Source organism: Dermacentor andersoni, chromosome 6 (assembly GCF_023375885.2).
Source record: "Dermacentor andersoni chromosome 6, qqDerAnde1_hic_scaffold, whole genome shotgun sequence".
Lineage (NCBI taxonomy): Eukaryota > Metazoa > Arthropoda > Arachnida > Ixodida > Ixodidae > Dermacentor > Dermacentor andersoni.
Window position 1 is genome coordinate 34,322,524 of NC_092819.1, and position 27,396 is coordinate 34,349,919.

At 45.6% G+C, this 27,396-nt stretch overlaps 1 protein-coding gene across 1 annotated transcript in view; it reads left to right on the plus strand.

Annotated features, from left to right (window-relative positions):
- The window catches only part of LOC126521832 (monocarboxylate transporter 11-like), a 106,969-nt gene that overhangs the window by 74,277 nt on the left and 5,296 nt on the right, over nucleotides 1–27,396 (plus strand). The window contains exons 2-3 of the mRNA XM_050170547.3: nucleotides 23,427–23,760; nucleotides 27,093–27,369. Coding sequence (XP_050026504.2) covers nucleotides 23,427–23,760; nucleotides 27,093–27,369 — 611 coding nt within the window. The remainder of the gene's footprint in view (nucleotides 1–23,426; nucleotides 23,761–27,092; nucleotides 27,370–27,396) is intronic.

Consider the following 27,396-nt stretch of genomic DNA (forward strand, 5'->3'; position numbering starts at 1 on the left):
GGAAAATACAAAAAAAAAAAAAAAACGTGTGTTGAGAAAATTGCACAAACAGGCCTGGAGTGCGGCCTGATCCCGGTGACCAGAACCGGTAACGCACTCTCTCACCAGAGCAGGATTGGCCACCCTGGTGCAGTACTTGGCCACAACCTCCTATATGAATACAACAATCAAACCCCGGCCCTCAGTCCCCAGCAGCCGCGAAGCAACTGACCACGGCGGCGGTCAGATCTGTGACGCTGCAGAGGGTGCTAAGAATACCTGGCTCCGGACAGGCCGCCATTGGAATCTGAACCTGGCAACGTTTAACGTTAGAACGCTATCTAGTGAGGCGAGTCTAGCAGTGTTATTGGAGGAATTAGAGGGTAGTAAATGGGATATAATAGGGCTCAGTGAGGTTAGGAGGACAAAAGAAGCATATACAGTGCTAAAAAGCGGGCATGTACTGTGCTACCGGGGCCTAGCGGAGAGACGAGAACTAGGAGTCGGATTCCTGATTAATAAGGAAATAGCTGGTAACATACAGGAATTCTATAGCATTAACGAGAGGGTGGCATGTCTTGTTGTGAAACTTAATAAGAGGTACAAAATGAAGGTTGTTCAGGTCTACGCTCCTACATCTAGTCATGATGACCAGGAAGTCGAAAGCTTTTATGAAGACGTAGAATCGGCGATGGGTAAAGTCAAAACAAAATACACTATACTGATGGGCGACTTCAATGCCAGGGTAGGCAAGAAGCAGGCTGGAGACAAGTCAGTGGGGGAATATGGCATAGGCTCTAGGAATAGCAGAGGAGAATTATTAGTAGAGTTTGCAGAACAGAATAATATGCGTATAATGAATACCTTTTTCCGCAAGCGGGTTAGCCGAAAGTGGACGTGGAGGAGCCCGAATGGTGAGACTAGAAATGAAATCGACTTCATACTCTGCGCGAACCCTGGCATCATTCAAGATGTAGACGTGCTCGGCAAGGTACGCTGCAGTGACCACAGGATGGTAAGAACTCGAATTAGCCTAGACTTGAGGAGGGAACGAAAGAAACTGGTACACAAGAAGCCAATCAATAAGTTAGCGGTAAGAGGGAAACTAGAGGAATTCCGGATCAAACTACAGAACAGGTATTCGGCTTTAACTCAGGAAGAGGACCTTAGTGTTGAAGCAATGAACGACAATCTCATGGGCATCATTAAGGAGTGCGCAATAGAAGTCGGTGGTAACGCCGTTAGACAGGAAACCAGTAAGCTATCGCAGGAGACGAAAGATCTGATCAAGAAACGCCAATGTATGAAAGCCTCTAATCCTACAGCTAGAATAGAACTGGCAGAACTTTCTAAGTTAATCAACAAGCGTAAGACAGCGGACATCAGGAACTATAATATGGATAGAATTGAACAGGCTCTCAGGAACGGAGGAAGCCTAAAAACAGTGAAGAAGAAACTAGGAATAGGCAAGAATCAGATGTGTGCGTTAAGAGACAAAGCCGGCAATATCGTTACTAATATGGACGAGATAGTTCAAGTGGCTGAGGAGTTCTATAGAGATTTATACAGTACCAGTGGCACCCACGACGATAGTGGAAGAGAGAATAGCCTAGAGGAATTCGAAATCCCACAGGTAACGCCAGAAGAAGTAAAGAAAGCCTTAGGAGCTATGCAAAAGGGGAAGGCAGCTGGGGAGGATCAGGTAACAGCAGATTTGTTGAAGGATGGTGGTCAGATTGTTCTAGAGAAACTGGCCACCCTGTATACGCAATGCCTCATAACCTCGAGCGTACCGGAATCTTGGAAGAACGCTAACATAATCCTAATCCATAAGAAAGGGGACGCCAAAGACTTGAAAAATTATAGACCGATCAGCTTACTGTCCGTTGCCTACAAAGTATTTACTAAGGTAATCGCAAATAGAATCAGGAACACCTTAGACTTCTGTCAGCCAAAGGACCAGGCAGGATTCCGTAAAGGCTACTCAACAATAGACCATATTCACACTATCAATCAAGTGATAGAGAAATGTGCAGAATATAACCAACCCTTATATATAGCTTTCATTGATTACGAGAAAGCGTTTGATTCAGTCGAAACCTCAGCAGTCATGGAGGCATTACGGAATCAGGGTGTAGATGAGCCATATGTAAAAATACTGGAAGATATCTATAGCGGCTCCACAGCCACCGTAGTCCTCCACAAAGAAAGCAGCAAAATCCCTATAAAGAAAGGCGTCAGACAGGGAGATACGATATCTCCAATGCTATTCACAGCATGTTTACAGGAGGTATTCAGAGGCCTGGAGTGGGAAGAATTGGGGATAAAAGTCGATGGAGAATACCTTAGCAACTTGCGATTTGCTGATGATATTGCCTTGCTTAGTAACTCAGGAGACCAATTGCAATGCATGCTCACTGACCTGGAGAGGCAAAGCAGAAGGGTGGGTCTGAAAATTAATCTGCAGAAAACTAAAGTACTGTTTAACAGTCTCGGAAGAGAACAGCAGTTTACGATAGGTAGCGAAACACTGGAAGTGGTAAGGGAATACATCTACTTAGGGCAGGTAGTGACCACGGATCCGGATCATGAGACTGAAATAACCAGAAGAATAAGAATGGGTTGGGGTGCGTTTGGCAGGCATTCTCAAATCATGAACAGTAGGTTGCCACTATCCCTCAAAAGGAAAGTGTACAACAGCTGTGTGTTACCAGTACTCACATATGGGGCAGAAACCTGGAGGCTTACGAAAAGGGTTCTGCTGAAATTGAGAACGACGCAACGAGCTATGGAAAGAAGAATGATGGGTGTAACGTTAAGGGATAAGAAAAGAGCAGATTGGGTGAGGCAACAAACGCGGGTAAACGACATCTTAGTTGAAATCAAGAAAAAGAAATGGGCATGGGCCGGACATGTAATGAGGAGGGAAGATAACCGATGGTCACTAAGAGCTACGGACTGGATTCCAAGAGAAGGGAAGCGTAGCAGGGGGCGGCAGAGAGTTAGGTGGGCAGATGACATTAAGACGTTTGCAGGGACAACATGGCCACATTTAGTACATGACCGGGGTAGTTGGAGAAGTATGGGAGAGGCCTTTGCCCTGCAGTGGGCGTAACTAGGCTGATGATGATGATGATGACTCTCGATCTAATCAACATACAAGATGGCTCTCCGCTGTATAATCATATTTACCGAGGCGAAGTCTAAGTGCAATGTGCTCAGTTGTAACGTGTACTTGTGGCCATTTTGTGCCAATGCATCAGGTGCGCAAACTATACTCTTGCCTTCTCGGTACCTTTTCACTGTCGTATGCAGTAGCTTCTAAACGACGGTTTCCAGATTCATCGTTTCAGAGCGCGTTTCTCTCGACCATGTCCTCTCTTCTTTTCTGTCAACGCTACTAATAAGCGCATTCATATCAGCTTGTTTACAAGTGATGTATGCCAGAGGACTTCAGTTACAAGTCACTGTTGGAACTTACGAGTTCACTTGAAAGTTAGGGGTAGAAGTACTAGTTGCAAAAAGGTTCAGGCAAACTAGAAGTTCAAAAAAAAAAAGAAAGCAACTTAGCGTCACTATTGCCTTGTACGCAAACAGCGCACGCTTGAGGAGAAATGAAAGCCCTATTTGCATTGCGAGAGCATCGAACACGAGAAACACGCGAAAAGCGTTAGAACCAGTATGCCGACAGTATGCAAATGCTTGTCCCTAACACGATTCCTCATGTTGCATTCTGCTGCCGACAGGAATTCGGTTAAATCGTTCAGTAAATATAACGCCCACGTAAGCTAAACGGAGTATATACAGAGCAAAGAATGCATCTATACGGGCCGAGAGCTTCTCGGCGGGAGTCCGCGACGACTCGCATCAGATGCTTCGGGAAAGTCATACTGATCAGTCCATATATCACGCGCTCTGCCGAAACTCGTGCTATAGGGCGCTTACGACGCGCACTCCTGGCCTTCAATGCGTGGCGGCGAACAGGGCAGTATGTTAAAATTTTGCAACAGTGTGTATTTTTGCGGAGTTCTATACGTCATAAACTCAAAGTAGTGATTTAGCTTCTTTCTCTCTCTTTTCTTATCGCACGCCCCGCTTTCTATCACGAGAGAGTTCCCGCCGAGCGTGACGAGAATCGATAGATGGCGCTTGGAAAGCTGCAGCTAGCAGAGGAACTAGCTCCCCCCCCCCCCCTCCTGTCGTCCTCCCCTCTCCCCTTTTCTTCTCGTCTCACTATGATCGTAAATGGTTCCCCGAGAGCAATCGCCATAAATAATATTCATCGCGCCGGAATTCGGGACAAAACGGGCCAAAGTTCTGGGGCGCATCTGCTCAAACTGCTTTATTGATTATCACCCTTGTTTCGCGAGCTGGAAGTTCGCTCTGTTATTGTACTATTTACTTTTTTTCAGTGGGGCGTATATATATAAATTTCTAATATCGCATCTGCGTGGCCTTCCTAAACAGTCAGCCGTGTTTTCAGTATTTAGGCGGTACTTTGTCGTACTTTGTCGTACTTTGTCGACAGTATTTTGTCGTGGACGCTTTATGACACGCCTTTTGTAGCCAAAGAAACGAGGTCTGACTGACGAAATACTCTTTTTTTTTTTTTCGCGGTTATACGATCGCCGCGGCCTCAGAGTTTGTATTCCCCGAGTTTCTAATTCTTTAACGACACTTTAGTTTAAACCATTAGGAAAGAATTAACGAGCTAACTGTTCAATGGCCGAGAACAATGCAGAAATCCTCGAAGTTCTATTGTTTTCACCTCGTAGCTAATTGCGTGAGCATACGGCAATATTTTTTTCGCTGATATTTTTCAGCGAGAGAGTGAATATTTTATTTAGAAGAAAGGTTGAGAGGTGAGGTCGGCCCATATAGCTTGAATAAATCTGCGTGAACTTTACGTTTGACTTAAGTGGTAACTCTTGAGAAAATAGAGTTTCCTAAACAAGAAATACTACAGGAAACTGTGGCGCTAAGATTGTTCAGCTAGCAGAGCAATGAATGCAGGGTTGTACGCAGATTTGTCTAATCTTTGTGCTTGAGCTTTCAGACGTTCTAGTGGCGTCGTTTATCACGTTTTATTTTCCCAAGTTGCCAATAAATACTATTTTTTCTGAACTCCTGGATGCAAGAAGTCTCTGCAGAAATCCGACACCATCGCCTATTTTTGCAATTATAACGCAATATTTTCTTAAAAATGATCGATTTGCAAAGCCACAAGGCCGTTTGAAGCCAGAAAGGCGAAGTTTAGGCAAATACACGTATTCCATATGATTACTACGCTGTATAAACCGTGCCGTACTTTCAGCTCCCGTGGACGCTAGCGTCCGATTAAACCTCTAAATTTTTTTTTGGAACGCTTTATGCTTCAGAAGCCTGCTCGCGAGTTTTTGAAGACAATATTTTCCTTAGAGAGTTACCACCACTTTTCCTTATCGGGTATATGGATTTCTAGCCCTTTTCGTAGGCCGATAGCGTGGTCTAAAAATGTGGGCTGATCCCGAAGTCTGTGCGGTCAAATAATTTAAGCAGTCCGACGCTCCTCCTACACCCCGCACGCGAGAGCCAATGCGATACAGTGCCGTGCGCAGTCACTATACCTCACTCCCAACACGACCCGCCGTGGTTGCCCAGTGGCTATGATGTTGGGCTGCTGAGCACGAGGTCGCGGGATCGAATCCCGGCCACGGCGGCCGCATTTCGATGGGGGCGAAATGCGAAAACACCCGTGTACTTAGGTTTAGGTGCACGTTAAAGAACCCCAGGTGGTGGAAATTTCCGGAGTCCTCCACTACGGCGTGCCTCATAATCAGAAAGTGGTTTTGGCACGTAAAACCCCATAATTTAATTTAACTCCCAACACCAACTCGCTCAGGAAGACAGTGTCTTTGATCGACTTCAATTAGAGGTTGAATCATCTTCGAACTTCTTTGTAGCAATATAAAGGCAAATGGCACCGGGGCATTTCTCTACCTGAAACAGACTAACACCCTATATACTTGACATCGGATGTTGAGCAGATGTTAGTGCAACGAAGCTAACGTCGAAATAGCAATATTTGACTGAGCTTTTGTACCTCCAAATAAAAGAAAAAAAGGAAAGGAGGGGTGGGTATATTGCGTCAGTTTCGTCTATAGAGAATTTTGTAGGCTACGAAGGGCTTTTCAGGCGCATCACTTCCTTTCCGCGTATTGTTTTATACTATAACAGCGTCGCCAGCTCTTGCGTCGTTTTCAGAAGCAAACCACCGTGAAAGAACGCGGGCGATGAAATACACGAGGCCGAAAAACGAGCAGCACGCGGGCGTGAAATTGAGTTTTTCATCTTGGATGGCAGCTTGTCGACGCGCACACGCCTCCGATGAAATCATAGAGAGGACCGAGGAAGAGAGGGCACGCTCTCTTCTTATAAAGCAGCCGTGGAATTAGCGAACAGTGTTGCTGCTTCTTGCGTCGATGCACATCCTGCAAGCCGGCGTTCCGATACCTCAGTCTTGCTGAAATATGATGAAACGAAAGTAGCGATACGTGAAACTCGCGTCCTTAACTGTGCGTTGAGCTCAAGCGCCGAAGTACGTGAGCGAGGAAGCGCACTGTGAAGGACCAGGAAATGTTCCCCCGCTACTGACGTAGTCGAAGGCTGCTCCACCTTGTGTTGATATTTTTCTTATGCACCTTCATGTCTGACGATGGCGTAACAACTAAAAAAAATAATAAACCATTATAAGCATACAGCCTTTTCTTTGGCGGGGGGGGGGGAGCTGACTGAACTATTTTGAACGTACTGGAATGTGACTGCGTCTTGATCAAGCGGTCTCCTCTTTAGCGTACAGCCTAGATACGAAAATAAATTTTATAAAACCTGGCATGGGGATAGAGTATGCTGGTTTGTATCAAAGTCTGTCATAGGCTATGGGCTGGTTTGTGTGTATATATATATATATATATATATATATATATATATATATATATATATATATATATATATATATATATATATATATATATATATATATATATATATATATATAGGGAGAGAGAGAGAGAACCTGTTTATATAGTTGTTAAAGGGAAATAGTATAGGAAGTTCTGTCGAGTCAAAGTTCACTACTTTATCGACGACGACGACGTCCGTTTGTGAACAAGAAACAAAGTGGGCGACCAAGATAATCCTTACCATAGGGGACGAGGCGGCAAAGCAATGATTTTCGACAGCTCAGCCTGAAATTGGCAAGAGTAGTGCGTTGTTCACACAGCCAAGTCCAGGTTGTACTTCGTTATTTCATGTTGAGTGCCCATGGAGGCATCGACCGCGATTCGTATAGTTCGACTTGCGGGTATAATTCTGCGATCGTATCCCTTCTCAGCATGATCGTAGCTAGAAATTAGCATAAAAAGCCAAGCTGAGATGGTGTCTTGTTGTTTAAGTAGAAATCTGTGAGACATTTGCAGAACAGGGCGTTTTGCAGCTCTACGTACATGCGCAAGGCAGCAGAGCACGGTCGTCATACTCTTAAAAAAAGTAAAAAAAAAGAAACGTTTAAATTCCAATTTCATCTGCAGCTGACTGCCTTAATTTTAAACATCGTTACCTACTAGTCTGCTTTGAGGGAACGTCAGCGGGTGGTCTTGCTCGAAGCAGGCAATTTGAACACAAGTTGCACGAATGACTTCAATCTCAGTTTATTTTCCTCCTTGTTTTTTTTTTCTTCAGAGAAAGAGGTCCGTTTATTTTGGCACATGCTTTCAAAAGTAGTCAATCCCACTTCGGTGCATGTTCTATTCTAGTGCACGACAAAGTGATGCAGTAAGTCCGCGTCACCTCATTAACAAAGGCAGGTAATGCCGTGAACTAGCTTTCGCACGAAGAATCGCTGTTATCAAACGAATGAAGACGTGCGAACGTCGCGATGCTGCACTGTGTGCAATGAATAGCGAAGAGCAGCATTTCTTTAACTTATACCAGGAAGTGCGAGCAAATTTTTAGGCAACGTCAGAAATGCGCCCGGGTGCCTGCAACGTCGCTCGTCTTTTTCGTGTACTCCTAACGCCATGGAAATTCTGAACAGCGCTAGGCACGGTCTGCTTGCTTCTGGAGTTTCCTTTGGCGCAGGGAGAGCTCGTTAGCTAATCATATTTAGCGGAGGACGTGCGCGTGGACTTCCGCCAGTCAGTGTCCTTCTACACGAGAATCCGAAAGAATACCCTTTCCTTTGTTCTTTGTAGTTCTTGCTCATTTCGTGGAGTGTTGATTAACGCCTATACGCCTTGCAACTGATTTTCAATGCTCGGGTTCCTATATTGCCGTCTTCTCAATAGCACGCAAACTAGAGCCAACTAGACGGGCCAAGGCGTTCCGCGCGCGTCACTTAGGCGCTCGCGTTTTTTTTATCCATTTGTTCTATTTGTTTGAATGTTGAACATCGCGCTCAGCTCGTTACAAACTCTCGGAAGCTTCCCGCTTTTTTTTTTTTTTGTCGGTTCGTTTGTTGTTGTTGTTGTTCTCCTTTGAAACTTTGGGATTAAGGCGCCGCGGCGGTGTTTGTTGGCTTCTTGTATGACTAATATATATATATATATATATATATATATATATATATATATATATATATATATATATATATATATATATATATATATATATATATATGCATACAGACTGAACGGGTGGTTCTTCCGCAACATTACACAAATGCGGGGACGAAGCTTGCAGCGCATAGGTAATAGAAGAAGGTCTTTCCTTTGGACACATTGAAATTGTTGAACGGTAATTATTGTAGACTTGAGATATCATTTACTAGCGCGAACAAGACAGCGAAACGCACACAGGACAGAAAGCTAGACAGAACACGGGACAGAGTTCTAGCGTTCGGTCCTGTATGCTTCTCGCTGTTGTCCGATGTCTTTTTCACGGTACTAAATGATGTATCAAGTGTTTCAATGCGCACCAGCTAGCCCAACTGTCTTCTCTAATTATCGAAACGCTTTTTTTTTTTTTTTTTTTTTGGCCGGGAGAACGACACGTCGATTACTATTCTTCAGGGCCGTTTGCTTGCATTCGTCAACACTTCATTTCGAGCATTATGCAGAGGTGACCGACACCAAAACCTTTCCGCCTGTTGCGTCTCTTCAGGGAAACTCTCAATGCGGTATACATACAGTTGGTGTGCCTCAGCGATACTGGTTACGTTGCACCGTCCTTAACCTCTGCCCGCGAAGGTGTAAATACTGCGAAGCGTGCGCGTACAAAAGCCGCATACGGTCCAGCTTTCATCATCATCATCATCATAATCAACATCATCATCAACAACTTCACCATACCACCACCCTCATCACATTCCATCTCTATTGTTTCTCCTGCAAGCTCAGCAGGTGCAGTGGTTATTCCCGCAAAGTCCGTCACCATAAAATTCAAGACATCGCATTTTACATTTTCGACAGCTGAAGAACTCGCCGCTCTCCGAGTTGCTATAGAGTTCGTAATTGAAGAACCGTGTCACAGGCATGGTCAGTCTTCTCCGACTCCAAGGCCGCATCTCCAGTGTATTAGGTCGCCATTTCGTCATGGACTGAAGGAGCAATTAGTCACTGACATATTGTGTACGGTGTCCCTCCCACACGTACTCAGTGCTTACTCTCTCCCTTTCTTCCTCTTTCTATTCCCCTTCCCCCCCAGTGTAGGGTAGCAAACCGGATGCTGTTCTGGTTGACCTCCCTGCCTTTCCTACCCTTCCTTTCTCTCTCTCTCTCTCTCTAGTCACTGACATAAGACTTCTTCCCCACGAAATAAAGGAAAAGACGCAACATAGCAAATCAGTGGATACCGGGCCATTGCGGTATCTACGGAAACGACCGTGCAGATGAGGTCGCCCGATCTGCTCGTGATGGTCCCCACTGTGTAGCTATACCGTTATCCAAAACAGACGCAGCTACAGGGCTTCGTTCGCTCGCACGCGAACTTACACTCGCACAGTGGAACTCGACGGAATTTGCCAACGCTCGTCTCCACAGCTTGGATCCGGACCTCCGGCTCCGCCTTCCGTCAGGACTATCTAGAGCTGAGGAGACGCTTCTGTGCCGTCTGTGGCTTGGAGGGGCCTTCACGAATGCGTACTCATTTCGAATCGGAATGGCCAACAGCCTATACATGCGATAACTGTATAGCTGCGAGGAAACAGTCGCCCACCGTCTCTGTGAGTGTCCCAGCTTCAATGGGCGCAGGAAAGAACTTTCAAGTGTGCTAGATAGTCTTGACAAACGCCCTTTGTCGGAGGAAAAGGTCCTGGGACACTGGCCGAGACCATCTTCAGCACAGAAGGCTTTGAAAGCGTTGTTGCGCTTCTTGCGGAGGACTGGTCTTAGAGACAGACTTAAACCAGCAGTGCCGTATTCTCCTTTCCTTTTTCTCTTTTATTCTTGCTCTTCCCTTATTTTGTAACATCTATTTTCTATTATCGTTCATTCCCCTTGCCCCCTTCCCCAGCACAGTGTAGCCAGCCGGTCTGAGAACTGGCTAACCTCCTTGTCTTTTTGTAAACTTTTCCTCCTCCTCCTATTGTTTCCCCAAACCCCTTCGCCGCCGTGTAGTAGTCGGCCAGAGGCGCATCACTCAGGCCAACTTCTGTACGTTTCTGCTATTAGAGTCTCTCTCTCTCTCTTTCTCTCTGTCTCTCACATACTCACTCCGCTGTACTAGAGCCGCAGCCACGGCTTCGGCCGCACATCAGTCAGGAAGATGTGATTTCCGTTAGTTGAGAAAGAGAATGGCGCCCATCAATCCCCTGGGGTGGTGGAGGCGTACCGATATTATTCTGTTCGTGCCTTAGATCCTACAGAAACTTACAGATGACGTTCTGGTTCCTCTTGCGACGACTTTTGTGCTTCAACGTTCGGCCTTCGCGCTCGTGATGGGACTTGCGAGTTTTTTTGTCGTCGCGTCTTAAACGAAGCGTTTCCCGAGCAAGCACGGGTTGTCGGCTAACGGACCGGCTGGCATTGACAGCCGTCGCCATTAATCATCTTCGCGCCTTGGGTGCAATCTCGGCGATCTTTATATTTTCTTCTTTATCGTTTTCTTTTCACTCGGTTTCTGATGGCCCTGCAGTGCGCTGTATATTTAGCGCTGCTTGGAGAGCACTGCAGCACGCCCGACACCGGCGTGTAGACTGTGGTCGGGTCAGGTTATAGGGCAGCCGTGTCCGAACGGCGTGTAATGCGGTCAACTTCGCGACAAATTGCAATGTTTGAAAGCTGCGGGTCGCATCATTGGTATATGGTAGAAAGGCCGATCGGGCCGCAGGAACGTGCGGTAAAAAACAAATAAACGAACGACTTGCACACACACACACATTCACGCACAACGGCTTTAGTTTGTAGAAACGTTTCTTTTTCGTTTGCTTGTTTCCTTCTTTGTCGTAATTGAAGCTTTCCGCTTAAATGCTCTGAGCTTCCTATTTCTCTCAGACATGTTCTCAATTGATATTGAGCTGCTGTAGTCGGTATGCGGAATTCGAACGGTGTTTTCATGGAAGTTATCGATTTATTGCCGAATTGTGGCTCATTTAAATAGGAATTAAAAGAGTCGGCGACAACCCTGAATGATTAAAGGGAACGATATATATATATATATATATATATATATATATATATATATATATATATACATTTCTCTACGATAGTCAGTAAATGTCTCAGTCTCAGAATTAGCATATGTAACACTACTGTGACCGAGCTAATGAGCCGTAATGTTACGAATGCTATGCATAGGTTATCTTCGGTTACGGCCAGGGAAGGAACATGTACAGTCAGCAGCAAAAGTTTACGGGAGATGGTTTCCCCTGCAAATGTGAATTCCTGCACTGTTAAGGCATGGCACTTCTAATCTAATGAACCACTGGTAAAGACTACTATATGATGAAACATTTAATCCGCGGCTGTGTGACCTCGCTTCGCCAGAATTCAGCTTCTTGGCCGATCCTGCGTCCCGTAGCGTATTGCAGTTCACGGCACATGCCACGAACGAGTGATTGAAAATACGTGCAAGGCTTGTGTTTGTAACATGGCACTCGGGAGGAGTGGCGTAACCAGAAAAACTTTTCGGGGAGGGAGACGGAGGGGGGGGGGGGGGAAGCGGATGTTAGGCAGGCTGCATATTAATGAAGAAATTTCGGCAAGTGAGGCACGTGCCTGGTGTGCGCTCTCCACCGCCATAGACACTTGTGTGTGATAATGTAGGCTGTTGATTTTTCGCCCTATGAAGTTGTTTCTTTTCATAACACTTGATTATTATTATTATTATTATTATTATTATTAGTAGTAGTAGTAGTAGTAGTAGTAGTAGTAGTAGTAGTAGTAGTAGTAGTACGTGAAAAGGAGTAGCCGTCACCGTTATAGGGTGACTATATCTGTTCCTTTTATCTTCATTTCCATGAAAAAAAAACAATACAATTTTCCTCTTCGTCGTGTTTTTGAGAAGATATAAGAGGTGAACGGCTTGTTTCTTTTATACAGGCCCCTTAAGCAAGAGAACGCGTTTGTGATGCCAAATTTAATTTTATAAGATAAACAGAGAGACTGCCGTGCTACTTCTCTGAATTTTCCTGCTCTCTTATCATGAATGACTAACAATAATAATAGAATATTTATTTCTTTACATACCACTAAAATTTATAATAACAAGCTTAGACAATTAAGCTTTGTATACGATTATTATCCCTTTCTTTTCTTTTTAATTTACCAAATTTCTTTTGAGTATATATTTTTTTCTAGTGTCACCCGATTCATGGCCTATTTCCCGTAGTGGTTTGAGCCATATCACTTAGAACCAACCAACCAACTTAGGCATGGGGTTAACCCCCTCCCCCCCTCCCCTTATGTTAAAACCAAAGAACTTCAATAGTGATACAAATAACCAATATATACGTTTTGTGGTTCTAGTGGAGATGCTGGAAGCATGTGCTTCCTGCTGCTCCGTTTTACTTCTCTGCTGGATAAAGTGCTATGAGTGACGAAAATTGTTCCCAAAAAACAAAAAGGAAATTTATGATAGACATAAATAAAGACGTGAAGAAGAAGGCGGGCTGATTGGTAGTGATCGCCTTTCCCGCTTTATTATTTCTGTTCTGTGCGTCGGAGAACGAAAAATTATGCCGTCGGGGAAGTAAAGAAGCCGCACTCAAGTTGCAATTGCAGGCGCGGCGAGCGCTGTGATGGTGTTTCGTCGCACAGTCAGCGGGAACTGTAGCGAACGAGGCCACAAACCGAGGCTGCGCATGCGAGCGCATTTCCTGCCAAAATGTGTGCCAAGTATTCTTCTTTCCTTCCTTATTAGTTCTTCGACGGTTGAGCAGTTGAAGTGTAGGGAGGACGTAGTAAAAAAAGCAGAGCGATTGTTCTGCTGTCCTATACTGTTCCGTAAAAGCTTACGCCGTCGGGAGTGCTCTGTATGATGTTGGTGTCGTGTGACAAAAAAGCTGGAGCCTCGATGCTCTAAGGCTATACGAGAACGACACAACAAAAGAAAAAAAAAAATCTGCCGTGCTATACGCCACAGTTATGCTTAGAAGAAATGCACGGAGAATCAAGACTTTTGAGGTTCTCTTGCGTTCTTTTCGTTCATTCTTCTCGCCGCGGGGCTGTTAACGCAGAGATTAAATTTCGCCTTAAGTCCAACGTCGGAGTATACACTAGAAATTATTCCCCCTATATAGTCGTTTTCTTAAAACTTGAAACCATTCCATATTCACAGTTGGGGCTCGTTTATCGAACAGCCAGCATGCAATTTTTTTATCTCCACGTCAAAGTGCTTTTCGCATATAAAGGCAGATAGTCACGTCATATTTTCCACCCTTTACACTGATATCCCGCAGCAACTGGTTGGTTCTTAAAGGGAAATAAATTGTATAGAGTTACTAAATATAATTACGCAGAAAGCAATGTGTTACGGCGGGCAGCTATATCATAGTCAACTGACATGCAGTAGACACTTGCGCTAACTATGAAAACATTTTTATTTCGAGCTTTAGTCGCTAACTATAGTGTTAGCAGGTAACGTGATAGCAACTAATTAACGTGGAGAAATTTAAGAGTCCTCTCTTTGATTGAAGTATAGAAAAAGGATCGCGGTTTGTGTGTGTGTGCGTGTGTGCGTGTGTGTGTGTGTGTGTTTTATGAAAACGCATCCAATGACAGATCATGCAGGGATATGGGCAAGGGTTAAGCCAGGCCCAGGTCATTCTCTCTTCAGATATATGTCAAACTTACTTTAATTTACGTTGCTTAATTTACTTAATCTCTCGCTCGAGCTAGATCTAATTAAGTTCTCGTACCATACGGGCACTTCACATTTTCTTTTTTCTTTTTTTTCTTGGAGCGCCGCAATGGTTCGCCGCTTCGGAGTCTGCCTGAACTTGACGTCACAATGCATGGCGTCGATCGTGCGAGCTATCGAGGACTTTGGAAAACGAAGCATCTTAGTAAAAGTCTACTTAATAGTTGTGTTATTGATTTGAGTGGCACATCTCTTTATTTTATAAGTCATTTATTTATTTCTACCTTCAGGGCTCGAAGACATTGCATGTGACAGCGAGTTGAGCAGGATAAACAGATAAAATACAATTAGTGAAAAAAGAACTTTTTAATACAATTTTATGCCAGGAATTGTGCAGTTTTAGCTCGTGGTAATAGCAAAATAGCAGTGCATAACAGATAAGCAGATTTCTAGTTTTACAGTTTTAGATGACGCTAAAAGATATATAAGAATGAATTATGCTTTCTCAACCTCTAGTTAATGTTGTAAAACAATTACGACTATTAGTAATAGCAGCAATTACTCTGGAGAGATGATTCCATTAAAGGGTTTTGCGAGACAATAAGCAGTCTAAGAAAGCTTTAGTGTGATAATATTCGACGCCTACTTTATGAAGGGGATCAATACAGTGCCATGTGTGTAACAGTGGAGATATAAGTTCGTCGTGGAGCGGCGAAGGATGATATAGCTTATGAAACAAAGTTAGACTCGAGATTTTATGGCGGGAAGCAAGAGATAAAAGTTAAAAGTTAGCTTTAAATGCATTTATAGTAGCTGCTCGACCATAATTTGAACAGATAGAACGAGCGGAGTAACTTTGGATAAGTTATATTAATACGTGTCAATATTATGCGCAGTGATTACTGATCTGTGACTGCCCTACGCAAAAAGGAAAACACAATGGAAACATGTAATCGTGTTCCGGGATTACCGCTAAGATCAATATACGAACAAAGCACATCGCTTACGGAAAGCTGCTGCGCGAAAACGCGCCTTGCGCAAAGTGCCCAGCGCACTTCGCGCGTAGGCGATGCGTTTCAGAGTTCCGAGATCGCCGTTTTCCAACGACGACCTCCTCTAATGCGTGCTACAGGAATAGCTCAACTCCACCCAATTCCTCGCAGAAGGAGGCTTTCTATCGAGCTCCAGCCTGGTGCTCGTCCACGTCATTCTGTCGTCGTTTCTTTAAGCAGGGTAAGCAAAACCTTCTTAGCAAGCGAGGTAAGATAGAACACGTCCCACCGCGTAGACGGGTAGTGCGGCGTCGCTTCGAGAAATGCCTCGTAAATCACGTGAGTGCCCCCGTGGATCCATGTTCTTACTTAGCCGATGTGTTTGCTTAAAGGTGCCGGCACCGTCGACAGTTGCATCAGCGAAGACGCTAAGACTCTTCTGTAAACACAGCAGCTTACAAGGTGAATGCTCTTTGCAGAGGTGGAGAGGCTTGCCTGCTCTACCTAGAACTTTAAAGTAAATGCACTTAAGGACCACTGCAAGAAGGATGTGCTTCCTACGCAAGTTTATGTACCCCTACAGCTCGTATTCTGAAACGCAGTATACTTTGGAAAACAGACTGCAGCGTCTGGCTTTACGTCCGCTTGAACACGATGAAATGGGTTCGTCGCATTTGTTGAAGCGGGCCCAAGAAATAACTCTCCTGTATCTTGGTCATGCACCTTCTCGCGCGAACGGGGTCTATCTAAGTAAGAATGCTTAGGCTCCGCGTCAATATGTAAGCCTGGAATTACAGAAACGCGAGGAAGTGCGCGCAGATTATTTGTAGTTTAATTTTCCGCCCGCTGACGCGCACCGTTTAAGCGTTCGTGGTTGTGCGTACACGTATGCACATTTTCATTCTTGAATCGGTCATGTGCCGGCAGCACCGATGTCGAAGCCCCTGTACGCCTTATTGAAGCCAATTTTTTGTATGCAGATCAACGCAACTCGTGAACAGCACTACTAATCGATTACTACCGTAAAACGAGCTCCTCAAAGATTATTTGTCATGGTGCCGAAATCACTGCGGACCAAACAAAACTTGAAGGCCTGCTGACAAGCTTCGCAGTATAACGTTTTTTTTTTTTTTCTCTCTGTCCGAGTAGCTGATGAGTTCAATCATGTTGCAAGAGAACGCGCTATTGGATATAATATTCCCGGCACGTCTTTACGAAGGCGACAGTCGCGCAGAGACACTTTAGGTGATGGTGTAATGATGCGTGTTTTGTTTGGAACGTTATGCTCGCTACATTCAGGAGCCTTTCAGCAGGGCGTTGATAAGCGCTGCAGAAGCATAAATTTTCCTATGGAAGCTCTCCATTGATTTTCCTAAACCCTTACGTTTAACAGCCAAACGCTTGACTCATTAAGTTATTTTATAATATCGGAAATGTAGGCAAGCTTCTTCGCCGGCATTGTCCACAATATTTGATTGTCCAATACACACAAGGACGGACACTTGGTAAATGTGCACCATAAGTGTTCACCCAAAGAAAGCAAGCTATTGAATGGAGCGACGTAATGTGCAAAATAAGAATCAATCGCAAATGTAGCGAAGCCTTCAGACAACAGTGTAATGGATACGAGAATCGTGAACTAAAAGCAAGCCGTACACACCGGAAAATACATACAAACGAATTGACAAAAATTATATAAATGAGCTGAACAAACAAATTATCGAGTAATTAAAAACATGAATGCAGCAAGCAGGACATGAACAATTCAACTCGTGTCGTAGGGTGAACATGACGATGTTAGTTGTTTTCGAGTTCGGTCACTTCGACCGAGACGACTTCTTTCGCTTTCCCGGGCACCGTTGCTGTATCGGTTCGCACACCGACGTTGTGTTCCGGAATTGAGTCGGCAGAGGACAGTCTTTGTTCATTAAAAAGAATCGCAGGAGAAATGGAAGTCGGGCGAGTTGGTGCCGGTTCATTATTAAACTGAAGCTCTCAAAAAGAGAACGACAAAGTAAGGCAGCGTTGACACACGCAAGCGCCGAGTCGGAACTGAGTTCTATTTCGGTGCTCCAGTTTAAAAAATTCATGGATTGACCTTTTTATAGCGCTTGTTCCAGATTGAGCCGTAAAATAGTTGCCTCGGTACGCCAGCGGCCGTCTGTACAACTTAGTTGCGGTTGGCTCCTCCTTTATTTTTTTTTTTTTCGCACAGGGCAACTTTTCCAGTGCTTTGTCTTTTTACAGCCTCTATTCGTATCTGGGAATGCTCCTTCCAGTATCTGCGGCGACCTTCTTTGACATTCCTGCAGAGCGTAGGGTCATTTTACTGGTGGTTAGTTTGAGCCTAACGCCTCCGTGCCTACTTATCAGCATAGTAGGCCACAGGGAAGCTTCACATCTTGCATTCCTGAGAGACAGTGGCTCTTTGGAAGTCTGGTAACGTAACCCAGTCACAATGCAGGATACAAACCACACCTACTAGCGCCCGTCACGCACAAATGCCACATTACGCATCAAACAGTCACCTCAATGAAGCGCAAAGCACGCCAATCAGGCAGACCATGCGGACTTCGATATCTTGGACCTCTCTGCCACTACTATCCTTAGCTCTCTCTCTCCTTGTCGATTCTACGGTAATGCCAAGTTCTCCGGCTACAATGCAACCTACACCTTTAAAATAGGTGAACTCGGCATGCTCGACCTACAGTTAGGGAACTTAAAGCGTTAATTAATAACATTTTCCTCGTTATCTTTGATTCGCTTGTAACAACAAGCGTTTTTAGAGATTCGTTGACACACCTGATGCCAATGAATGAACAGCGTAAGAAGAGCACAATGGTCTCCTCTTCAAAGTTGGGAGGCGAAACTTGGCTTCCGGGCGTATGGGGTGGAGCCTCAGCAGTACGTCGAGATCTTAAATGCTGAGCGCGGCTCTTTCGATCGGTATGACAATATAGACTGCTTACCGTAGTCTGGCAAGGCTGTGTAAAATGGGATGCGTCGACTGTCTCACCGTTTATGTGACGGGACGGAGAAAAGATGGCTGATTGGTTGTTGTGTGCATCTGCGCCGTAGTTCAGTTTCTCTCTCTCTCTCTCTCGCTCTTCTTCTTCTTTTTTTTTTTTTTTTTTTAAACGCACGTTAACGAAAACGACAAACGTTCGGCAGTTACGTCAAGTGTTAAGCAGTAACAATACAAGTTACGGCTTTTTGGCTTCCGATTCAAAGTCAACTTGTCCGCGATATCAGGTGTTAAGACTACATCGTTTATTTCCTATCACGAGCAGCAGTAGCAGCTGGTTGACCTCGGCTCGTATTTCAAACAGTCTTAAATTTAGGTGTCTTATTCTATGCCGGTTAGTAAGCCGAAAACAGAAATCTTCGGGAAGCGACGCTATTCCGGTACATCTTCATCCGCTGAATATGTGGGCGAAGACAGAAAAGAATGCCTAACTGTCTTTCACGGGCTCGTTTCCGATGTAGGCGTTGGTCAAAGAGTATATTCATCAGATATAAAATAAAGTAATAAGAAAGATCCGAAGAAGAAACCTTAAAAAAGATGAAAACAACGTCAGGCACGCGTCTTCCATAAGCTTGCTTTTATGACTGCCAGGAAGAGCAACTCTGCCCGAACGTTCTTTTATTTTTTGTTTTTTTCTCCAACAGGAAGGCGGGGAATAAGTGGAACAAGTGACAAAACATATGCTTCCCTGCTGTATAACACTCATACAGCTTTAAATTTATTTCACTCATGCGCAAAACCAAACAGTTCCTGAAGCATTTTCGCCTTTTAATTTCTGTTTTTTTACTTAAGAGTTTGTTGTAAAATGGCCTGTGTCTGGGCACAAATTTAGCTCGCTGACAACCTGGGTGTGCGAGCTACCCTATGAATACAGGCGCGGTAGTACGTCGAAGACAAGTCACGCATTGAGTTCTAAACTTTACAGTGCGCGATAGGGCTTTTTTCTGCCCTCTTTTGGCTTCATTCTGTTCATTTCGGCTCGCATTCACCGTGTCACTACTACAAACTCCAGGCAAATTTTAGTAGTGAAGCCGCAGCCGTTTGAGGAGGAAGAGGCTGAGCTTTGTATTTAAGTGCCGACAAAGATAACGGCGTCAGTTCTTTTATTCTACTGAATACTTAGTAAAATCTAATGAATACTAGTCTAGACACATGTTTATCTGATGCGGAAAGACTGCGTAAAGAGCGTCACTCTGGTGGTAGATACAGTACACTTGTACTGAAGGTCAATGCCGAAAAGAGAGAGACAGAGAGAGAGAGCGTGTTGACTAACAGGGTCGGTCCGACAAGCAACTTACGTTTGCCATCCGGACGGATAGATAAAAGCTCTCGTGTCCTCACGGGGAAAGTAATCTGTGTGCAGGATTTTCCAAGTGCATTAAAAAAATGCGGTATTGGAAACGAGAAACAAGCGTTAAATATCACTGTCATCTATCTGCACACCTATCAAGCACGTTTTCAAAACACACCTGCTCGAACCCTCAAAGCTGGCACGCAAAGAAAGTTTGTTCCACAGAAATACAAAGCACTCGCGCCTAAATATCCTAAAACGACGGTACATGTGGATATCTTTCCCGCTGTATAGATTTTAATTACGGCTAGCGCCCAAATTGTTCAAGAAATAACGAGAAGAAAAAGCTATTATCAGCGTCATTGTCGCTAACATCAAGAAAGAACTTGCACTTGCTTTGTTGCCTTTTGGTACGCAGAGTATCTTTCATATATTAAAAAAGAAGACCCAGACCTAGCTATAGGCGCTTCGCTTTTGCGACTGACTCTCGTAAACGAGCCACATCTATCTGCCTCCTATTCGCGCAACGACCACAGGCTCTTTGGCCGTCCCAGATGTCATCAACGCAGATCACCAGCTACGGAACTCCACTTTGGTGTCATGGTGCTTCACTGCACACACAGTCATCACTTCCTTCTTCTTTCTATTCCCCCTTTCCCTCGCCCCCAATGTAGGGTAGCAAACCGGACGCTCGTCTGGTTCACCTCCCTGCCTTTCCTCTCTTTTCTACTCCTCTCTCTCTCTGTCTGCACCGATCGCAAGCCAGCGTGTCTTTGTCTCTGAAGCCTTCTTTATTCAGCTCAACTGCATTCCAGAAACCGAAATGGTGGCAGAGTATTAAAGGCTTGCTTCCTGTACTCTGTTTACTATCACTTTGGCTATTCCTGTCTGGAAAAAGAAAAGTATGAAACAAAAATTTTCTTGAGCGAGGCTTCCTTTGACTGCCATAAATGACCCGTGAACTCTGTGTTCTCTGGTATTAAAACAAAGTAACGCAACAACAAAAATAGTGAAAGGCAAGCAAAAAGCTGCGAGTACATACAACGGGCATTTACTGCAGACCTAGGCTGAGATCATCGTTCCCTTATTTTCTTTTTGCGTTGTACCACAATGCCATAACTATCACAATACCAGAACAACCAAGGATCTAGCGTCTTCTTCTTGACTTTGCCGGAAGTCAGTCAGTGAGAATGTTCTGCACACCAGGAATTCCTTGACATGTTTCTTTGTTTGCTTGAGCCTCCAGGGGATCAGGCTTGCGGCTCTAGGCAGATGGCCGCAAGAGTCTGAAACTTCAGGACCAATAAAAAAAAAGGCGGGGGGATAAGGAAAACTAAAGGGGCGCTCGAATACGAGTATTTCGTATTCAACGCAGTCGCTTAACGAGCTAGACGATCATGGACGGAATGTTTTTTAGAAGACCTTATAATGCTCGCTTAGTCGACTCGCATGAAAGAGAAGTCATTGATATGACATGAAGTAATATCAGGACTACTGCCTGCACAATTGATTCATTGTTCTCTCGTATACGTTTGCGTTCTTGCCTGCATTTAGAATCCGCTGTAGATGTATTATGGCAATAAAAAGCATTGGTTTGACTAAATCTCACGTGGCAAGATGCAGTTTGGAATGTGTATATGAAACATTTTAAGACAATGTTTCAGCTGACCTATGCTTTTTAATGTTGGCTTTTAGCTCACCTGCACAAAGTCTTATTTCACTTCAGCAGTTTTCAATAAAGCTTCTTTTGTGACGAAAAGAAGAATTAAATAAGTCGCAGTTTCGCCCGAAAACCGAAGCATCGATTGCAATAGAAAATTAGAGACAGCTATACGAAATAAGCATAGCAGTTTTATCGGCCGTGTAAACTCGTAAACATAGGCATGCTAACTAAATTAAGCATGGTGTCAGGCGCGCACAAGCAAACATGAACGCATTTCACTCGATGACCGCGGACACTCGCTGTAAATACGCTGGAGTGAGGAAGCACGGCAGAAGCAGCGAGCGAATTGACCTTCATGCTGCGTCTCGCATCAACGCGAACTAAGCCCGCGAAAACACAGCGCACGGGCGGACTTTGTCTCCGTCGCAGATGGCTTTCAAGATGGCTTTTCGGGGCGTCCGGAGCAGAAAGCGCTCCCCGGCCCTCCTACCCTCCCTCGGGAACTTTGCGCGCGACGGAAGATGGCTCGATTCGTCCCCGCTTTTCTCGCTTGCGTGCGTAGATTGAGCCACGGTCGCCGGTTCAACCTCGCACGCTTTCGCTCGCACATACACATACGTTGCGCGGCGACGATTTTATCGCCCTTAGACTTTTAAGGAACCTCACGGTGACGCCGACGGTGACGACAGAAATGCGCCTGGAGTGCCCATAAAATTGCTGTCGCAATAAAACAAGTGAGTTTAACAATCCTGTGAATGATTTGTGCCCGCGGGATGTCCACGGAGTCATTCTATGATATAGGTAAAATGTTTCTACTTCTTTTTTATCCTTTTCATCGCTTGCGTCGGCTGCTGTCTGCTAATCGCGTTGTCATGCTTTCCCATCGCGCAAGGCGCGCCTGTCACATCCGAGCTGCCGTCATTTCTTCAAAAGCCATGCGGGTCCCCCATAATCAGCTCGTAGTGATGCGTCACGAATGCTGAAGTGCATTCCCGAATGGACGCGAGCACTGCCGACTGCTCTGTAATGCACGACGACGCATGTGTGCGTTTCGTACGGGCTCGAGCAGTGCCATTCGATCGAACGACCACGGACTGTAATCACCACTTCCTTGCAAGTTCATTGCTGCTTTACTTTCTGGGCAGAAGCTCACCCAATAAACAATTTAGGTCTGCTCATCCGTCTGTGTTCCGGCGTGGGCACCGTAATGTGGTGATCTACATTGATGGAAGTACCATTTGTGCAAACGGTATATATATGTAAAACGGAAGGGTGCGCTTGCCTTTGCTCGTGACCGTCTTAAGGCGATTTGCTGCTTTCCTACTTTACACATTATTTTTTACATAAGCTCACTCATCCTTCAGTTTTGTTTATTTCGCCTTGGGGACAGGCAGGGAATACCCTCTTTTGCCTGAGCAAAATATGATGACAGTGCCGCCGCATCTTAACGACGTCTGTTCTTGCAGCTAGCCTACGCTTCCTTCTCTCATCTTTCCTCCGAACCGGGCACTTTGCTAAATATCTGCGTGCGTGGCGTATCGCACAAGCACCGCTTGAGCAGAGGACGGACACATCGATTTCAAAAGTTACGCGCTGTGGCGTCGACGGCGAAATGTCTTGAACCTGACACCATTTTATCAGGTACATCGGACCTTGTCACGTGACATGTTTCCACGTGACAGAAGTGCCTACGCGCCTGGCAACATGAGGATCGATGAATGCTACTCCGCTGTTCTTCGACATGCCTATAGCGAAAACGCAAGTCGCTCGCAGCGGCAAGGGCTTTTCTATGACGTTGCATGTATTCTCTCACCTTGTTCTATTTCTTTATTCAAATCCACTCTCATGTACTTAATAAGACGCCTTCTAGGCAGTGTACGGTACCGCTTGGGTCACGTCCTATGATGACCTGCTAATGGAATTGTTGTCGCCTGCACAAAAAATACGTGTATGGGATGTGCCTTGTAAGTACCCGAATTATTCTTGAAAACAAAAAGCGCGAATAAAAAGAGGGACAAAGCAAACAGACAACACGGGCTCTCTAAAGGCAGCACAATGACTGCATTATCTATTTTATTTGTTCCTCGTTTGATTAATGCTTTTCCTGACCCAAACTTGACAACTTCAAGCTGTGACACCACATGTCAATGTGCCGCCTCGGTGCTCTACCTCACTTGCCTCGCTTTTCTCTCTCCATTGCAGCATGGCTGGGCTCTGCATCACTAGCTTCTTCGATGTTCGTGTCTCCGGTGGTCGTGGCCTGGTGTCGACGCAAGAGCGTCCGCCTCACCGCAGTCTTAGGCGGCCTAGTGGCGGCACTGGGCTGCCTGTTCTCATCGTTCGCATCGCAGTTGCACCAAGGCCTGTTCAGCCAGGGCCTGGTGCTGGGTTTGGGCCTGGGCATGGCGCGAGACGCCGGTGGCCTGGTGCTCGGCCAGTACTTCAAGCGACGCCGCCACTGCGCCGAAGTGGTCGCCTGTGCCGGTTCCGGACTTGGCACGGCGGCCATGGCAGCGTTCTTTCACTCGGTGCTCGGGTGCGGTGTTGTTGTTCGTAACTTATGAGGCCAATTTATGTTCACGTGCGAGCTAGGTGCTTATGACTATTATTGACTCGGGATGGTGAAGCGACATGTCGCTTTTGCTGTGTCCCGTTTCTAATTAGTTTTTTTTTTATTGCACTAGGGGGGGGGGGGGGGGGGGGTACCCACACATAGTTATGTACTAACCTGCCCATGTGAATGCCATCCTGAATTTGCCATATTATAGTGAAGTATTGCTAGATGTAGCTAAAGAAGCACCAAAATAGATATGTCTGCTTTGTATTAGGTATACACGGAACCGATATCTCGGAAAACAATACGTTCACTAGAGTCACAGAAGGTCGCTGAAATTCGACGTGAAGTTTTACTACAAGTCGCACTGGAGGGAGCTAGTGCATTTTGCGCGTTCATGAAGCACTGCTTACTATGCAGCGCTATTAAACAGAGCGGAACGAACTCTTTGCTCAGACGGAACATCGCATGACCGATTGGTCAGCGTGGTTTGTCGTCTCAAAGCAACACAAGGTCTGTGAAAAAAAAGAAAAACGTTGAGAACGTTAGGTTCTTGAACGCGCGCCCAATTGTTGGTGCACGAGCGGTTTCTGTTTCCCCCACATGAGAACGCGGCCACCTTGACTGGTAATCGAACCCGCGACCTCGTGCTCGGTAGCAGAACGTCGTAACCGCTGATCGAGCCATCGCAATATGTATTCACGAGTTTGCTGCCTACGGCATCCCTAGGGCTTCTCAATATGTGCCATGCAGTTGCCTGAAAAGCTTTAAAGGAACATAACCTGCCACCTGGCGCACAAGTTTCTTACTTTTCTCTACCACCAAACTCTAATTAGTTTCCTCTCCTCATGCCATACGTAGCCGAACGGCACGACTTGCTTAACAACATTAGTTTAAATGTGTCTGTGTTGCTTTACTCCTTCGTAGAAGAAAATTCTTACTCTGAAATTTTTTTCCAGGAATAAAAAAAAAGCGGTTATTTGGGACATCCAGATCACTGACCGAGTCGTTCATCGGAGAAGAATTAGCAGACACGAGTGCTAATTATATGGAGTATATCTAACAATACTCAAGAAAGGATCATGAAGAGAGAGATACAAATGAGAAGAAGGCAGGGAGGTTAACTAGAGTTAAAGCCTCCGGTTTGCTACCCTGCACTAGGGAAAGGGGAAGTAACGACGGAAAGAAGAGCGGGGACAAAAAGAAAGGGTGCAATAGTGAGCAATATGGCTGCGCATTTTAACATATTATAACGCATTTTAGAAGTCACTGTTGCAGCATCTCTACGAAATGGGTCTGCATGCTTATATCTAGTTCCATACTGACGTCACTCTGCGTGGCAACCAAAGCGGGAAAAAGAAGTTCGGCTGTACTGAAAAAAAAAAAAAAGAACATTTGAAGCCGGTGAAAAGCTGGGTTGGAAACGTCTTAAGTGTTCCTGGTATCAGTAGCAACTAATGTGGAAACACAGAAGAGATCTTGCATGAAAAAGAGAGAAAGGAAAAGAGGATGGAGAGAGAGACAAGACGTCACGCTTATAGGGCGTACTCACGTGACGTCGACCTACTACGCCATTTTGTAGTCATATTCACTGCTTCCGCTGTGCGGCTGGATATAAGCGGATTCGGATAAAGCGCAGCTTTTCACCGGGATGCCTGTACAACAATATGGCGGATTTCAGGACGTTAGTTCATACTCCCTCCTGTGTGCTTAAGCTGGCGTCTTTAGAGCTGCCGTTACCTTTTCCAACCTTTTTCGAACTCGCGAGTCTCTCCCAGTGGAACCACAGTGGCTAGCGGCGGAACACGAACTGTGGCCGGGAAAAGTGTCACATTGCTTGCCACACTTCAACCGTCCCCGTCTATACACAGCTGGGCACGTCGCCTGGTCGTTGTTTGAGCTTCAGAGCATGACGACGCGTGCGGCAGCAGCCAGCGCCTTGTTAACGAGATCGCTCGGCAGCCTTCCTGCGGCTTAAAAAAAAAAAAAGTAACGATGTGCGCGTTTCTGGAAACCCACCATGCCGTATCGGATTCGTTTCAACGGCACGTTCCTCCGGCATATGGGCGTCGACCGGACGGACGGGCGTCGCGGACTCGCTAATGGAATCGTCGCTTTCCGCGCGCTTTAAAAATGACCGCTCGTTGACTGCCGGGAGGGAAAGCGCTTATCTGCTGGTTCCCCGAGCGCTGAATTCTCTCGGGCCTCAGCCAGGGGCTGCGGCACTGAAAACAAGTAAACGCCGCAATGCGTTGAAACTCTATACACACGGCGATGCATGGTCTGAAAGAGCTAAGCGGAGTTCTGCGAGGGAGGCGTTCATATAGGGCATTTTTTTCTTCGTGTTAGGTGTTTTGTGCATTTAGTGAGGTTCTAGTGAGCGCTAGGCACGCCTATACTACCTTGAGTGTAAGGGATAGCCTTCGAGCACTGCTTAATCCTGGACGCGGGGGGATACATCTTCATTTTGAACACAAAGCCTCCCGCGCACGTGCGAAAGATTAGGATTGTTTAACTGGGCCCGCTGGTATTTGGGGCATGCGTGATAGGAGCACGACCTAGCAGTCTTGCTCTATTTTTTTTTTTCTATCGCGGACTATTGTACTCTGTTTAGTGTGCTTGTAATAGAAGTGCTTAGCGCAGTTTGGGGCGGGGCTTCATACTAGAGTTTACGTGGAATGTTGACCGTTCGCGGTATTTTCTTCTCTGTTCTGAAAACACCCTTAATTGTCTCTCTGCTCTATATTCGCTAAAAAAATAAAAAGAAAGCACGTCGCTTGATACTGATGCTCTTTCAGGGAGTTCGCTCGTCCGGCTACATACCTTAGTAACCTGAAAGGGAAACTTGTCATTTGTTGACAGATATCGCAGAAAAAAAAAGAGGTATGGAACTTCACAGTTGAACAAATCTTTCGTGCTACGTTCAAATAGATGCCCAACCTTCTTTCTTCATGAATATCCTCCACCTTGTGTACTTTCGCAGAATTACTTTAGTCAGTCACTGTTCCTGTGCCTCCGAGTTGTCGAATATGATTCTCCCACTTGGTGGGACGGCTTTCCTGAAAAAAAAAAGAAAGATAATTGTTAGGTGTGTTGGCAGTGATACTTTGAAAACACTGCAGCGCATAGAGCACACGCTGAGGCACTGATGGCACCAAAACGCGTTTTCGCAACACGCCTTGGTAGACATGGGGTCTTCACCGCGCCGTAGTGTCTTCAGTATTTCTTTGCGTTCGTGCGAAATGCGCTGGCCGGTTTGCTAATATCCCCTGGAAAGGTACACTCATGCGCTTGCGCGTCTTCTCGGGCTGCAGGTCCCTGGGCTGGCGCCATGGCCTTCAGGCCGCAACGGGCCTGGTGTCCCTGAACTTCGTGATCGGTGCTTTCTACCGGTCGGCGTCCCTGTACCACCCGCAACGTCGCGCCATCGTCCACCTCAAGAACCAGCGGCGCAAGATCAAGGAGAAGAGACCGCGCACCGAAAAGCCGCCTTTCTTCGATTTCGCCGCTCTTCGCACGCGCACGCTGAGGGTCGTCATGGTAGCCGCAGCTCTCGCAGCAGCTGGACTCTACACCCCCTTCTTCTGCCTTGTAAGTACCTGTACACGCCGCGGACAC